The sequence below is a fragment of the Oncorhynchus tshawytscha genome, linkage group LG13, assembly GCF_018296145.1.
Source record: "Oncorhynchus tshawytscha isolate Ot180627B linkage group LG13, Otsh_v2.0, whole genome shotgun sequence".
Taxonomy (NCBI): domain Eukaryota; kingdom Metazoa; phylum Chordata; class Actinopteri; order Salmoniformes; family Salmonidae; genus Oncorhynchus; species Oncorhynchus tshawytscha.
Genome location: NC_056441.1, coordinates 30,536,859 through 30,554,144, shown reverse-complemented (window position 1 = coordinate 30,554,144; position 17,286 = coordinate 30,536,859). Strand labels below are relative to the sequence as shown.

General features: G+C 41.4%; 1 protein-coding gene across 7 annotated transcripts in view; it reads left to right on the top strand.

Annotated features, from left to right (window-relative positions):
* LOC112264671 (rho guanine nucleotide exchange factor 2-like) overlaps nt 1–16,815 on the top strand; it is a 93,515-nt gene extending 76,700 nt beyond the window's left edge. For 6 of the 7 annotated variants that reach the window (XM_042295507.1, XM_042295509.1, XM_042295506.1 and 3 more), the window contains 5 exons: nt 578–619; nt 2,344–2,394; nt 3,304–3,630; nt 6,059–6,230; nt 15,757–16,815. In XM_042295507.1, coding sequence (XP_042151441.1) covers nt 578–619; nt 2,344–2,394; nt 3,304–3,630; nt 6,059–6,230; nt 15,757–15,881 — 717 coding nt within the window. In that variant the 3' untranslated portion in view covers nt 15,882–16,815. The remainder of the gene's footprint in view (nt 1–577; nt 620–2,343; nt 2,395–3,303; nt 3,631–6,058; nt 6,231–15,756) is intronic. The other variant, XM_042295508.1, reaches the window with a different exon arrangement.
* Nucleotides 16,816–17,286: the final 471 nt, after the last annotated feature.

Below are 17,286 nucleotides of genomic sequence, written 5' to 3'. Positions count from 1 at the left end.
AAGTGAAGGCGTCCGTTATTCATGAGTCTTCCACTCTTGAGTTTTTATAGCTTGACAGCTCTGTTTCAGGCAGTGCCATGGAGTATCCATGGCAACATACATTTTTCCAATCACCATTCTTTTCTTGAGCCTAACTCTATTCTGAAATGTCATTATAATTATAGGAATGTTTCACAATAAAACCCTACTGGTTTCCTTAGAAAAATATTCATAAATTGCAAAAGTTGAAAAGTATTTTGTTAGCAAACATTTTTCACCTCCACCAAAGGAATGGAATTTCTATTGTGATATGAAGCTATACTACAGTCAATCAGTGAGTAATTTGCTTACTTTAATGGCATTTTAAATCTCAATATACAGAAACAAAGTGATATGAGGATCATACAGATATTATGCATAGTTTAAAGTATTATTATGTTTGCATGAAACACTTATCAGTTTAGCTCTGTGGCATTAATTGGTGTTTCTTTTATTTAAAAAAATGTCTTATACCAATTCATCTGATATTGCTTTGTGAATAAACAATTGTTTCGACATTTAAGTGTTGATTAAGATGATAGTATTTCAAATTTCCCAGGACCGGAATGGGAATCAGGCTGGAGATAGGCCCTCAACTGAGGTACAGTGGTCAATGCACACTGAATCCACACTATCTTATAATGAACTACTTTCACTTTACCCATACATGTCTAACTAGCTAACAAAGAACCCATTGAAATATTTGGCTAGAGATGGCGAGAGGTTGTGTGTCTGTGTTGTGGAGATGTCTGCGTGTGCCTGTTTGTGTCGCCTATGAGATAGAGCAAGGTACAGTGCATTCAGATAGTATTCAGACCCCTTGACTTTTCCCACATTTTGTTACATTACATCCTTATTCTAAAATGCATTACATTTGCCCCCCCTCATCAATCTACACACAATATCCCATAATGATAAAGCAAAAACAGGTTTTTAGAAATGTTTGCAAATGTATTAAAATAAAGAACTGATATCACATTTACAAAAGTATTCAGACCCTTTACTCTGTACTTTGTTGATGCACCTTTGGCAGCGATTATAGCACACCTGTATTTGAAGAGCTTCTCCCATTCTTCTCTGCAGATCCTCTCAAGCTCTGTCAGGTAGGATGGGGACCGTTGCTGCACAGTTATTTTCAGGACTCTCCAGAGATTTTTGATCAGGTTCAAATCCGGGCTCTGGCTGGGCCACTCAAGGACATTCAGAGACTTGGCTGTGTGCTCAGAGTCGTTGTCCTGTTGGAAGGTGAACCTTCGCCCCAGTCTGAGGTCCTGAGCGCTCTGGAGCAGGTTTTCAACAAGGATCTCTCTGTACTTTGCTCCGTTCATCTTTGCCTCGAACCTGACTAGTCTCCCAGTCCCTGCTGCTGAAAAACATCCCCACAGCATGATGCTGCCACCACCATGCTTCACCGTAGGGATGGTGCCAGGTTTCCTCTAGACGTGACGCTTGGCATTCAGGCCAAGTTCAATGTTGGTTTCATCAGACCAGAGAATCTTGTTTCTCATGGTCTGAGAGTCTTTGGATGCCTTTTGGCAAACTCCAAGCGGGCTATCGTGTGCCTTTTACTGAGGATTGGCTTCCGTCTGGCCACTTTACCATAAAGGCCTGATTGGTGGAGTACTGCAATGATGGTTGTCCTTCTAGAATGTTCCCCCATCTCCAGAGAGGAACTCTGGAGCTCTGTCAGAGTGACCATTGGGTTCTTGGTCACCTCCCTGATCAAGGCCCTTCCCCGTCGATTGCTCAGTTTGACCGGGTAGCCAGCTCTAGGAAGAGTCTTGGTGGTTCCAAACTTCTTCTGTTTAAGAATGATGGAGTCCACTGTGTTCTTGGGGACCTTCAATGCTGCTTACATGTTTTGGTACCCTGCCCCAGATCTGTGCCTCGACAAAATCCTGTCTCGGAGCTCTATGGACAATTCCTTCGACCTCATGGCTTGGTTTTTGCTCTGACATGCACTGTCAAAGTGGGACCTTATATAGACAGGTGTGTGCCTTTCCAAATCATGTCCAATCAATTGAACTTACCACAGGTGAAGTCCAATCAAGTTGTAGAAACATCAAGGATGATCAATGGAAACAGGATGCACCTGAGCTCAATTTCGAGTCTCTTACCAAAGGGTCTGAATACTTATGTAATAAGGTATATCACTTTGTCATTATGGGGCATTGTGTGTAGATTATTTTTTAAAAAAATCATTTTAGAATAAGGCTGTAAGGTTGTGGAAAAAGTCAAGGGGTCTGAATACTTCCCGAAGGCACTGTATATGCTCTTAATGGCATTGACATATTTATTTTATAACTGATGGTGTATGTTTTTCAGGAAGCGTATCAGAGGCTGGTCAACCTTAGTGCATACCTTCATGCCCTTCAGGTCAGTGGATGTGTCTCTTTGTACCAAACCTGAGTCGAATACAAATGTCAAATATCTTCAAATTCTTGACTGTATTTGAGGTGCTCTTTATTTAACCGAGTTTGCATTTTCGGGACTATTTAATGGGTTCTTAATGTGCTGAAGTATTTGAGAGTCTTTAACCCATATTTCCAGTTTTGCAGTAGACTTACTTAGGCTTCTGCTTGTTTTAATCAGCTTGAATAGTAATGTATTATTTTCCTTTCATGATCTCACAGTTGATAAAGTATTTTCTATTGTGACATCTATAAATGTATTCCTATCTATAGCTTGTGCCTTCATTCCTGTAGATCAAACAAAAATAAAAGTTTATTGGTTGCGTACACAGATTTGCGGATGTTATTGCAGGTGCAATTACTGCAATAACACCGAGCAATAAAATAACTATACACATATATTCCAGAAATGAAAAAACAAAGTTATAGGATGAGCCATGACTATAATACAGTATATATATGCAGGGTAGAGTACTGGGTGGTAGCCAGCTAGAACAGTGACTAAGGTTCAGGGTAGGGTACTGGGTAGAGGCCAGCTAGTGGTGAATCTTTAATAGTCTGATGGCCTGGAGATACTCCCGTCACATTTGTATTTTAGCTTTATTTAACTAGGCAAGTCAGTTAAGAACAAATTCTTATTTTCAATGATGGCCTAGGAACAGTAGGTTAACTACCTTGTTCAGGGGCAGAACAACCAATGTATTTTTCCTTGTCAGCTCGGGGATTCAATCTTGCAACCTTTCGGTTACTAGTACAACGCTCTAACCACTAGGCTACCCTGCCACCCCAATGACATGGAGTCAGCAATGCTACCACTAGATCAGTCTCCTCATATCTCACTCCATTCCCTTCTAACTTATTCTCCTTCTCCCAGGGCACCGTGATCAAGCAGGACTCCATCCTGGAGCTCTGCCTGCGCTCTGAAGGCCCACCAGTCGACACCCCGACCACGCCCACCGGACGGGTCTGGCACTCCCTGTCACGTGACGCGGGCATGGCTGAGGCCAGCACGGGGGTGGCCATCGGGGAGCTGGCCCTGCTCCAGAGGCAGCACAGCCTCCTGCAGGAGGAGCTCAGTAGGCTGCGGGGTACCGAGGGCCGCCTGAGGGATAGCGAAAAGGCCCGCGCCCAGCTGGAGAGGCAGGTCCGCGACATGAAGGCCCACAGTGCCACTATGATGGACAGTGTGGGAACTGAGCAGGTATGGGCAACTTTGATGGGGGTGGGGGAGGCCACAAAAAATCTGATCTCATCATGTGGGGCTGCAGTTGCTCGCGGGTCTGTGTACCCACATCCCCCCCCCCCCCCACCCCACATTGCGAGCAAAACATTTTAGTGACCCCCCTCTTGGCAGTGGAGATGGAAAAAAATCAGTTAGAGTTCATTTGCTGCAATTCGACACATTCTGCCATGGGGCCGAGGGGAAAATGGTCTGTTTTACAGCTTATTCCTGCACTTCTACACATCTTGCCATAGGGTGGGAGAAATGTTTGCAGTTTTTAATATATCTGAGTGAGACTGACTAACAAAATCAATGGGGGGCCTCACAGCCCATTCGACCATGATAACAAGTTTACATAGCTGGGTGCTAAACTAACTTAGCAATCTAAAAAATGTAGCTGACATGGGCTAATTGACTATCAGTGACTGACAACAGAAAAACTGCTGATGCACAACCAAATGTCGAAATTGCACCTTGTGTATTTTACTATTCCAACTCGCAACAGTAAGTTTAGACACCAACTCTGACACTGTGGGTAGTTGCACTTAGCTTAACTATAGGGGGTACACTGATTTTTACCAAGGTCATTGTTGTAGATGAGAATCTGATAATGGGAATATGCTCTTAATCACTGAGTTGAGTAAATGCCTTCAGAAAGTATTCATACCTCTTGACTTATTCTACAATTTGTTGTTACAGCCTTTTTCTCACCACACAATTGCCCATAATGACAAAGTTGAGCTAATTTATTGAAAATGAAATATCTAATTTACATAAGTATTCTCACCCCTGAGTCAATAGAATCACCTTTGGCAACGATTACATCTAAGTGTCTTTTTTTGGGCAAGTTTCTAAGAGCTTTGCACACCTGGATTGTAGAATATTTGCACATTATTCTTAAAAAAATTATTCAAGCTCTGTCAAGTTGGTTGTTGATCATTGCTAGACAGCCATTTTCAAGACTTGCCATAGATTTTCAAGATATATTTCAGTCAAAACTGTAACTCGGCGACACAGGTACATTCAATGTCATCTTGGTAAGCAACTCCAGTGTATATTTGGCCTTGTGTTTTAGGTTATTGTCCTGCTGAAAGGTGAATTTGTCTCCCGGCGTCTGTTGGAAAGCAGGCTGAACCAGGTTTTCTCCATAAATTAGCTCTATTCCGTTTATTTTTATCCTAAAAAACTCACTAGCCCTTGCTGATGACAATCAATCAATCAATCAAATGTATTTCTAAAGCCCTTTTTACATCACAAAGTGCTATACAGAAACCCAGCCTAAAACCCCAAACAGCAAGCAATTCAGATGTAGAAGCACGGTGGCTAGGAAAAACTCCCTAGAAAGGCAGGAAACTTAGAAGAAACCTAGAGAGGAACCAGGCTCTGAGGGGAGGCCAGTCCTCTTCTGGCTGTGCCGGGTGGAGAATATAACAGTACATGGTCAAGATGTTCAAACGTTCACAGATGACCAGCAGGGTCAAATAATAATAATAATCACAAGCATACCCATAACATGATGCAGCCACCACCATGCTTGAAAATATGAAGGGTGGTACTCAAACATAATGCAAAACATAATGCTTTATATTCAGGACATAAAGTTAATTTCTTTGCCACATTTTTTGCAATTTTACTTTAATGCCTTATTGCAAACAGGATCCATGTTTTGGAATATGTTTTATTCTGTAGAGGCTTCCTTTTCACACTGTCACTTAGTATTTTGGAGTAACTACAATGTTGTTGATCCATCCTCAGTTTTCTTCTATGACAGCCATTAAACTCTGTAACTGTTTTAAAGTGATCATTGGCCTCATGGTGAAATCCCTGAGCGGTTTCTTAACGGAATTAGGAAGGACTCCAGTATCTATGTATTGACACACTATCCAAAGTGTAATTAATAACTTCACCATGCTCAAAGGGATATTGATTTTTTTTTACCCATCTACCAATAGGTGCTCTTCTTTACGAGGCATTGGAAAACCTCCCTGGTCTTTGTGGTTGAATCTGTGTTTGAAATTCACTGCTCGACTGAGAGACCTTGCAGATAATTGTATGTGTTCGGTAGTCATTCAAAATAATGTTGAACACTATTATTCACAACATTTTTACTCCTGAACGTATTTAGGCATGCCATAGCAAAGGGGTTTAATACTTATTGAAAACATTTAAAGTTTTCATTTTTTTATTAACTTGTAACATTTTTATGGGGGTGTATAGTCAGTCCAGTGACACAAAATCTGAATTTAATACATGTTTCATTCAGGCTGTAACAAAATGTGGAAGAAGTCAAGGGGTCTGAATACTTTCTGAAGGCACTGGAGGTTATATATTAGCCAAATATAGAAAAAAAGTGTCAGTAGGTGTCACAATTGATCTGGTGTGTCGTTCCACTTGTCATCTTGCCTAGGCTCCACCCCTTCGCAGAGCAAGTGACACCAACGCAGACACCCAATTGGCCAGCCAGGAGTCAATCGAGCATTTGGAAGGGCATCATGATGGCAGTGACCTGGAGGTGGAGGTGACGTCAGATGAGGAGGAGGAGGAGGCCAAAGCATCACCGCGCTCGGAGAGTCCTCATGGTGTGTAAAGAGTCTTAGTAAACAACACTTCCAAGTGTACAGTCGTGGCCAAATGTTTTGAGAATGACACAAATATTAATTTTCACAAAGTTTGCTGCTTCAGTGTCTTTAGATATTTTTGTCAGATGTTACTATGGAATACTTAAGTATAACTACAAGCATTTCATAAGTGTCAAAGGCTTTTATTGACTATTACATAAAGTTGATGCAAAAAGTCAATATTTGCAGTGTTGACCCTTCTTTTTCAAGACCTCTGCAATCCACCCTGGCATGCTGTCAATTAACTTCTGGGCCACATCCTGACTGATGGCAGCCCATTCGTGCATAATCAATGCTTGGAGTTTGTCAGAATTTGTGGGTTTTTGTTTGTCCACCCGTCTCTTGAGGATTGACCAGAAGTTCTCAATGGGATTAAGGTCTGGGGAGTTTCGTGGCCATGGACCCAAAATATCGATATTTTGTTCCCCGAGCCACTTAGTTATCACTTTTGTCTTATGGCAAGTTGCTCCATCATGCTGGAAAAGGCATTGTTAGTCACCAAACTGTTCCTGGATGGTTAGGAGAAGTTGCTCACGGAGGATGTGTTGGTACCATTCTGTATTCATGGCTGTGTTCTTAGGCAAAATTGTGAGTGAGCCCACTCCCTTGGCTGAGAAGCAACCCCACACATGAATGGTCTCAGGATGCTTTCCTGTTGGCATGACACAGGACTGATGGTTGCGCTCACCTTGTCTTCTCCGGACAAACTTTTTTTCTGGATGCCCCAAACAATCTGAAAGGGGATTCATCAGAGAAAATGACTTTACCCCAGTCCTCAGCAGTCCAATCCCTGTACCTTTTGCAGAATATCAGTCTGTCCCTGATGTTTTTCCTGGAGAGAAGTGGCTTCTTTGCTGCCCTTCTTGACACCAGGCCATCCTCCAAAAGTCTTCGCCTCACTGTGCGTGCAGATGCACTTACACTTGCCTGCTGCCATTCCTGAGCAAGCTCTGTACTGGTGGTGCCCCGATCCCGCAGCTGAATAACATTTAGGAGACAGTCCTGGCGCTTGCTGGACTTTCTTTGGCGCCCTGAAGCCTTCTTCACAACAATTGAACCGCTCTCCTTGAAGTTCTTGATGATCCGATAAATGGTTGATTTAGGTGCAATCTTACTGGCAGCAATATCCTTGCCTGTGAAGCCCTTTTTGTGCAAAGCAATGATGACGGCACATGTTTCCTTGCAGGTAACCATGGTTGACAAAGGAAGAACAATGATTCCAAGCACCACCCTCCTTTTGATGCTTCCAGTCTGTTATTCAAACTCAATCAGCATGACAGAGTGATCTCCAGCCTTGTCCTTGTCAACACTCACATCTGTGTTAACGAGAGAATCACTGACATGATGTCAGCTGGTCTTTTTGTGACAGGGCTGAAATGCAGTGGAAATGTTTTTTGGGGAGACTTTGTTCAAATTAATATTTGTGTCAAAACTTTTGGCCACGACTGTAAACAATGAGTAGACAATGCACCAGAATATTAAATAGCCTTTTAAATGACTAAAACATCACCCATAATATTCTTTCTGATAAAAATGCTAGAAATTGGAGAAAAAAGTGTCAAACTACCAGGAAGTCTGAAAAGACAGACTGAGTGGGCGGGGAGCTAGTAGGCTGAGCTCACCTTGACTGGCGGTTCTTTGAAAACGCCTATGTCAAGCAACATTATCTCAAGCAAATTTGTTTCTACACAAAGCAACTCAAACAACATTGAAATTGCACGCAACATCCAATCCTGTCATACATCTCATCATGGCTTCACAAATGGATTGTTTATCCAACTGTTTGGTTTTTGTAAACCGCATCAACATAGACAAAATGTTGGATGTATAATTTAGCTAGCTAGCCCAAATGGAATTGTCAGCACTATTTATCAAGCTAGCTAACTTGTTGATTGGGAAATCATCAAGGGAAATGGTGGCTATTTGAAGAATCTCAAATATAAAATATATTTTGATTTGTTTAACACTTTTTTAGTTACTACATGATTCCATATGTGTTATTTCATAGTTTTGATGTCTTCACTATTATTCTACAATGTAGAAAATAGTACAAATAAAGAAAAACCCTTGAATGAGTAGGTGTTCTAAAACTTTTGACCAGTAGTGTGTGTGTGTGTGTGTGTGTGTGTGTGTGTGTATGTATATATATATATATATACATATATATATATATATATATATATATATATATATATATATATATATATATATACACATATACACATATATATATATACATATATATATACACACACACACACACACACATATATATATACATATATATATACACACACACACACACACACATATATATACACACACACACACACACACACACACACATATATATATATATATATATATAGGTTGACCGATTAATCAGAATGGCTGGTATTTTTGGGACACCGATTTGGCCAATTATTATTATTTTTTATTTTTTACACCTTTATTTAATCTTTATTTAACTAGGCAAGTCAGTTAAGAACACATTCTTATTTTCAATGACGGCCTAGGAATGGTGGGTTAACTGCCTCGTTCAGGGGCAGAACGACAAATTTTTACCTTGTCAGCTCGGGGGATTCAATCTTGCAACCTTACAGTTAACTAGTCCAACACTCTAACCACCTGATTACATTGCACTCCAAGAGGAGACTGCCTGTTACGCGAATGCAGTAATAAGCCAAGGTAAGTTGCTAGCTAGCATCAAACTTATCTTATAAAAAACAATCAATCAATCAATCAATCATAATCACTAGTTAACTACACATGGTTGATGATATTACTAGTTAATCTAGCGTGTCCTGCGTTGCATATAATCGATGCGGTGCGTATCGTTGCTCCAATGTGTACCTAACCATAAACTTCAATGCCTTTCTTCAAATCAATACACAGAAGTATATATTTTTAAACCTGCATATTTAGCTAAAATAAATCCAGGTTAGCAGGCAATAAACAGGTGAAATTGTGTCACGTCTCTTGCGTTCATTGCATGCAGAGTCAGTGTATATGCAACAGTTTGGGCCGCCTAATTTGCCAGAACTGTACGTAAATATGACATAACATTGAAGGTTGTGCAATGTAACAGGAATATTTAGACTTATGGATGCCACCCATTAGATAAAATACGGAACGGTTCCGTATTTCACTGAAAGAATAAACGTCTTGTTTTCGAGATGATAGTTTCCGGGATACGGCCATATTAATGACCTAAGTCTCGTATTTCTGTGTGTTATCATGTTATAACTAAGTCTATGATTTGATAGAGCAGTCTGACTGAAAGGTGGTAGGCAGCAGCATGCTCGTAAGCATTCATTCAAACAGCACTTTCCTGCGTTTGCCAGCTGCTGTTTATGACTTCAAGCCTATCAACTCCTGAGATTAGTTAGCGGGGTGCGCGCTAATTGTGTTTCAAACGTCACTCGCTCTGAGACATGGAGTGGTTGTTCCCCTTGCTCTGCATGGGTAACGCTGCTTCGAGGTTGGCTGTTGTCGTTGTGTTCCTGGTTCGAGCCCAGGTAGGAGCGAGGAGAGGGACGGAAGCTATACTGTTACACTGGCAATACTAAAGTGCCTATAAAAACATCCAATAGTCAAAGGTTAATGAAATACAAATGGTATAGAGAGAAATAGTCCTATAATTCCTATAATAACTACAACCTAAAACTTCTTATCTGGGAATATTGAAGACTCAAGTTAAAAGGAACCACCAGCTTTCTTATGTTCTCATGTTCTGAGCATGGAACTTAAATGTTAGCTTTCTTACATGGCACATATTGCACTTTTACTTTCTTCTCCAACACTTTGTTTTTGCATTATTTATTTGAGGCCAAAATGATTTCATTGATGTATTATATTAAGTTAAAATAAGTGTTCATTCGGTATTGTTATAATTGTCATTATTACAAATATATCTATTTTTTTAATGAATCGGCATCCGATTATTTTTTTTTGGTCCTCCAATAATCGGTATCGCGTTGAAAAATCATAATCGGTCGACCTCTAAAATATATATCTATATTTTTTGTTGTTGTGGCGTACAGCAGGTCAGCCACCAGGGGGAGACTCGTCGAGGCCTGGTAAAAGATGGAGTATACATCACGAGGCGGTGGCTCCATCTGCTGGACTTGCCAGGTCTCGACGGGCTCTCCGGACTGGACTAATTGGGGCTGATTGGGAGCCCGACTGGATACAGGAGGACCCGGAGCCCAGGAGAAGGTATCCCGGAGAGGGTCTCATGTGGGAGACCTGTTCTTTTCGATTTATTATTTCATAAACACCCTTGAAACCGCGTCTGATCTATGTAAAAGTCTTGACCAAACCCCCTGGTCTGCCACTATATATATATATATATATATATATATATATATTATAGTAAATACTACAATATTTAATGTGCATATACCATGCCCATTCCCTGCCCCATTAAAAAAGAAACAAGTATCTAAGTGTTTTTTTTTGTGGTTAATACTGTAGCATTTACTGTAGTATTCTACAGTATACTACAAAATTCTGATCGATGTGTAGTATAGTATTTTACAGTATACTATAGTTTATTACATAATTCTATAGTAAGTATTGTAGTATTCTATAGTAAACTGTATTTTTTTGTAATGATGTGGGAGAGCAGGGTGTGTCAGTACCAACACAAGAGCAGCTAAATTGTTACGACTTCTACAAATGGTGCGGTGGAGGAGTCAAACGCAGAGAGCAGGTAATATCGTACGTGAATCTATTTATTCCAACGACAGCGGAGACATGGACATGCCAACACTAGGGCGTAAGAAACCACCCATCCAAAATACACAGGACTAAAACTGTCCGGAAAATAATGAGAATACACTTATACACCAACACCAAAATAACAGAGAACAAGCCCGCACAAATACCCAGCAGGCCTAGTGCCCTTAAATAGCCTTTCAAACAAACACTAACTCAAAACAGGTGTACCCAATTAAACCCAATAAACAGAAACAAACGGAAAGGGAATCGATGGCAGCTAATAGGCCGGCGACGACGACCGCCGAGCGCCGCCCGAACAGGAAGAGGCACCATCTTCGGCGAGATTTGTGACATAAATGAGATGCAGCTGATGCTCATGGAGAAGGGGAGAGTAGAGATGGAGACTTAGAAACTGAGTGGGGAAAAAATTACATTTGGAAATTAGGTTCCTTGAGCAACAACAGCAGCAGTTCATTGTAGCTCGAGCGGGAGCAACGCACTACACTGTAGCCAATAATAAGAAATTGTACATTGAATAGGCCTATTTGTTTTACAATAATTTTAAGTGTAGTCTTTGCATTTGTAAATACTGCCTGTAAGACTTTCAAGACTGAAGGAAGGAAAGGAAGATATGCTTTTTAATTGTTACAACGTATATATTTATTGATTGGTTATGCTGCTTATAGAAGTTTTTACATCTCTCATTTAACCTAGACCTATTGGCTACATTTGATCGATGATTTGATTCCGGACCAGTCGACCTTTGACGTCGTCTGGACCAGCAGGTTCCCTATGGTTTTCCTGCGCCCTGGCTCAGTCATGGGATGGGGCAGCCTCTTCTCCACGCAGCTATTCTGCAATAGCACTGTGGCAGTCACAAGGTGCAGGTCCTCTCTGGTGCCATTCTTATCTCTCCATGTATGCAGTGGAACGATGATGCCTGGTATCCCGTAGACTGTGGATCTGCTTACATTTATCATGTCCTCCACTGTTTTGAAATGCACCTTTGGCATAGAACCGAAGTGCAATCAGAGTTTGCAATGCCGGGGACAGCGCCGGTGAGAGCTCATTGATTATTTCAAACTGATCAGAACTGCCATAGTGGAACCTCACGATACACTCCCCGTCTGTATACATGTCCAGAGTGTTGCTCCAATATATTATAATTCGTTCTCGTCTAATGCTCCGTTATTGTAGTTTTTGAATAGTGTTTCTAAGAAGAATAGTGTTAACAAGGATAATGTTTGTGAGTTGACACACTTTTGTGTGCTTCACCTGCTAGCTACTAGGCAAAGAATCTATCCCAAGGCGTAGCTCATAAAGGGCTTACGCCCAGGTGGTTCAAGAGGTATAATTTTAGGTCCGGCGTAGAGCACATTTTACGTCAGGGGTAGTTACAACCCACTTACGACCCGGTGCAACCGGCCACAGTAGACTAGCTACCTAGCTATGTAAACCACGCCACTCTCCGAACACGCCTTCTGCGATGTTGGTTACAAGGCGGTACTTATTTAAATTAATGAAGAGAATAAGACGTTACTATTAGTGTATTAATGAAGCCCTTAGTTATCCCGCCTCCATCCTGACCGTCAACACACTGATGAATTGTTCACCAGTTGGACGGCTGTTACGAGATCCATCTATTCTGACTGGAGCATTTTGTTTGGTGGGTCAAAAGGTAACAGAATCTTGGTTGCCATGAGAGCGATAAACCTGAAGCTGGGCTCGATATGGTGCGCAGCAACCCCACTTCCTTGACTTTCACATCTGCGGGAAAAGCTTGTTAGTTTTCAACCTGTGTCAGCTAATTGGGATATATCCTTGGAGGACTTAAGGATAACTTGTACAGTGGCTGGTTCAGCAGGCGTTTGTGTTTCCCCCTTGTAATGAACTCCAACAGTGGGCTTTAAGTATTTGTAAAGGTTACAAATGTTTTAAAAAATCTCTGATGTCCTCCTCAGAGGACATGATATGTCTCAACCCAATTTCTCCTGTAGAAGTTTCTGCACTCCCCCTTGCTTCCCCGACATCACAGAGGCTCTGTTGTAGACTTGACGGAGGATTTTGTCAGTTCTCAGTCCAGCCTTGGTCAGTTCTGAGGTAACAGTTTCTGTGAGAGTGTTGGCATCACCTGCATCTGCAGCGACTATGGTCAGAAGGCTCTTTTATTTCATAGTTTCCACCTTCAAACCAAAGTACGATTGAAAAGTTTTCATAGCCCGTTGTGTCCCTCGTTCTGTCCAGTTTCCTGACAATATGCTCTGTTACTAAGTTGCTCATTTGTTTTATTAAGTCATTCTGGGCGCCGAGGCTCGTGTAGGTTGCGTTATGGATAATGGTTGGTGCTAACTTATTTAAAAAAAAACTTTTACCCCTTCTTCTCCCCAATTTTGTGGTTTCCAATTGGTGGTTACAGTCCTGTCTCATCGCTGCAACTCCTATACGGACTCGCGAGAGGCGAAGGTTGAGAGCCATGAGTCCTCCGAAACACGACCCAACCAAGTCGCACTGCTTCTTGACACAATGGAGGAAACACCTGGCGACCGTGTCAGCGTGCATGCGTCCGGCCCATTACAGGAGTCGCTAGAGCGCGATGGGACAAGGACATCCCTGCCGCCAAACCCTGCCCTAACCCGGCCAATTGTGGGCCGCCCCATGGGTCTCCCGGTCAAGGCCGGCTGCGACAGAGCCTGGACTCAAACCAGGACCTCTAGTGGCACAGCTAACAACTGCGATGCAGTGCTTTAGACCACTGCACCACTTGGGAGGGTTGGTGCTATCTTGGCCAACTCTTGGTCCTTTTGGAGGGTATACTCAAACAATGACAAGAACCACCCACTGCCTTCCTCTGTCATGCTTTTTATTGCATCGTGATCTCTTCTCAGAGTGATTTGATTAACTGCTAGAAATGCAATAATGTCAACAATAGAGCCCAGGTAATATCGATGACGTGCAAGCAGATCCGTGTTAACCAGTGTTGATATTTCCTGCCCTGTCTCTTTACGCATTTCTCTCCCTCCATAGCCTCACGTTAAGTGTTCTTTCGAGGTGGCATGTTCGTTCTGTCCTTTATCTCTCTCTAAAGCATGCTTCCAATCACAGAACCCTTTAATGGTAAAGGTTGAATCTGATGACGCGCTGGACCGAAATTTCATCAGGGCAAACAAAAGGCTGCAACAGTTTGTACTGAATTCTTACCAAAAGACTGCTTCTTCCCTGAATACAATCTTACTGGAAACTTACCTAACTTCTCAACCCCAAGGTCATCTGGGGTTGCTCCTCTGGATGTAAGTGGCTCTGGCCCGTGTGATTTAGCATTGTTAGCAGCTGCTGCTTAGCTGGGTGGCGGCAAGGAGGCTTGTGGCGGTACTGGGACGGGGGCTCTGCTGGCTTCACCGTTGACAGAGACTAGGCTAGCCAAACTCTGTGGGCTAGCCACTGCATTTTCATGATCGCCAGCAACTGTAGCAGTGGTTTTGATGAGTGAATTTTCAGCTGCACTTGTTGTAGGCTGGATAATAGAACAAGTCAAAATTCACCCAAGGCTAAAAAATAGCAAAAGAACGTTGGCTAAGCTGGAACACTAGCGCGAGCCCATAGCAAATGAATGGAATTGAACGTTCGCAGAGCTTGGCACCAAAAAATGTATCCCTTTTGATTTTACCACTGCAATTTGTTCTTAGGATGAAACTGAAAAATAACAACTTGTAAACATCCGCACCTCGATGGTGCCAAGTGTGCTTATGTCTGCATAATGAGGAAGTAGGGAAAAAATTGCAACTTTTGACTATTTCTGGTCTGGCGATCGATGACAGCAGAGTACGCTACTCAACCTTATGTAATTAGAAAGAGGAGATTCTCATGATTAAAATGGTGTCCAATTTGAAAAAATCTAAATGTACACATTGCGAGATATTTGACAAAATAGACAGACATACCTATATTTCCCAATAGGAAACAATGGGACAACCTCAGAGTTCCATGAGTTATTTTTTTGTTTGTTTACATTTTAACTACCAGCAACGTGGGCCAACAATAGTGAAGCAGGCATTGTGACGTAGAACAATAGACTGGGAATAGAACGTTCGGAAGGCAAGTTGGTGCCACGGTGCTCAATAGAACTAATAGGAGCTGGCAGGTTAAAAATGCCCTAAAATAAGGCCTGTTTTTTTCGTGATTACTTCAAACAACAAAAAGCAGCAAAATATGAAATATAAAGAAATACACAATTCCCAACAGGGGATATTCCCCTGTAGTATAATTTTATTGAAATGTGCTTTAGCAGAGATAGGCTTTACCTTTTTCCTCTCCATAATGCTAATGCAAGTCCACACACAGTTTTATATAACACATCAATTTTGTGATGAGGCACAAATTGTCTCTTTCTGGAACACACACAACATCGCTGCCCTTCTCACCTCGTGTTCTCTCTCTGGGTGTGCATGCGAACAACTCAAATCCCTCTGCTTCTCTCAGTGTTTGTGTGTGGGTGGAGATGTCTTTCCAGGGCTAGCGCTGAGCGCCATCATTCTACCCCCTGTTGAAAGAGAGAGAGAGAGAGAGAGAGAGATCAAAGTAAAGGAATGCACTACACCAATGCCCACCGGAGAAAAAGACTACAGTACCCTCCAAGTGTGCATGAAAATAACCTGTTTGTCACTATTCGAAAGAACCTGTCATTAACCACCATCTCTGGCATCATAATAATGACCCTGGTGTTTGCTTTGATATAAATTGTTTATTTGCAAATGGTCTCTTTACTCAGATCTTCAGGACATTCCAGAGGAGAGTGAAGCCACAGCAGAACTACCACGAGAGCCTGACGTGTCACACTGCTCCCCTACTCTCAAAAATAGGCCGACGAGGACAACAGAACTGAACTTGAAATAGTCTTCCTCTTTTTACACTTAAAAGGAAGTATCATATTCATTTTTGAAATATATATATATATATATATATATATATATATATATATTTGTTTCGTGGCTTTTGCTTTACAGTACACGACCAGTGGCAATATGTGACTACGCTATTCTTTTATGTTTCTCGATTGGGATTATTTGGATTTATACGGCTCCCTTTGGGAATCGATGCTGGACTTATTCATGCCACCTATTAAAGTGGCATGAATAACAGGAAGGGAGTTATGCAATGATGATTTTCCAAAGAAGAATATGCAGGAAATGGACAGCAAATATAAAAGCAGTGAATGGGATAACCAAAGCTGATGGGGTTTTGTCTAAGTGAATGGGACACTGCTTTAATAATGGTTGGGTAGCTGCTTCTTTGCATTAGGATGTTGGATGTGGATGTGTATATATAGCAGGTTTGTGCTGAGACACATGGATATGCACAAACACACACCACAGACGCACACGGTCATACATGCTCTCACACACACACATTTGAGTCCTTTACATTTCCATAATTAGGATTATCTAATTCTCAACGCTGTTTATGATGCTAATAATTTGTTTATTTATTCTTCCTTCCTTATTTAAGCAGGTAAGTTAAGACCTCTCATGACACAGGCCAAACATTAGAGTGACTGTATAAGAATGAGGTAGCACTGTATTTCTCTCCCCTGATTACCATGTTTTTACTTAGAAACCACATGGCAACAGCATAATGACAATTATTATTACAAAATTACTTACTTACCCACTGGTTTGTGGTTCATTTCCTGTAGGGATCACAGACATATACTTTAAATGCTCAAAGTAATGTAACTCGCTTCGTGGCACATACACTACCGTACAAAAGTTTGGGGTCACTTAGAAATGTCCTTGTTTTTGAAAGAAAAGCCTTTTTTTGTCCATTTAAAATAACATCAAATTGATCAGAAATACAGTGTAGACATTGTTAATGTTGTAAATGACTATTGTAGCTGGAAATGGCTGATTTTTAATGGAATATCTACATAGGCGTACAGAGGCCCATTATCAGCAACCATCACTCCTGTGTTCCAATGCCACGTTGTGTTAGCTAATCCAGGTTAATCATTTTTAAAGGCTAATTGATCACTAGAAAACCCTTTTGCAATTATGTTAGCACAGCTGAAAACTGTTGTTCTGATTAAAGAAGCAATTAAACTGGCCTTCTTTAGACTAGTTGAGTTTCTGGAGCATCAGCATTTGTGGGTTCAATTAGAGGCTCAAAATGGCCAGAAACAAATAACTTTCTTCTGAAACTCGTCAGTCTATTCTTGTTCTGAGAAATGAAGGCTATTCTATGCGAGAAATTGCTAAGAAACTGAAGATCTCGTACAACGCTGTGTACTACTCCCTTCACAGAA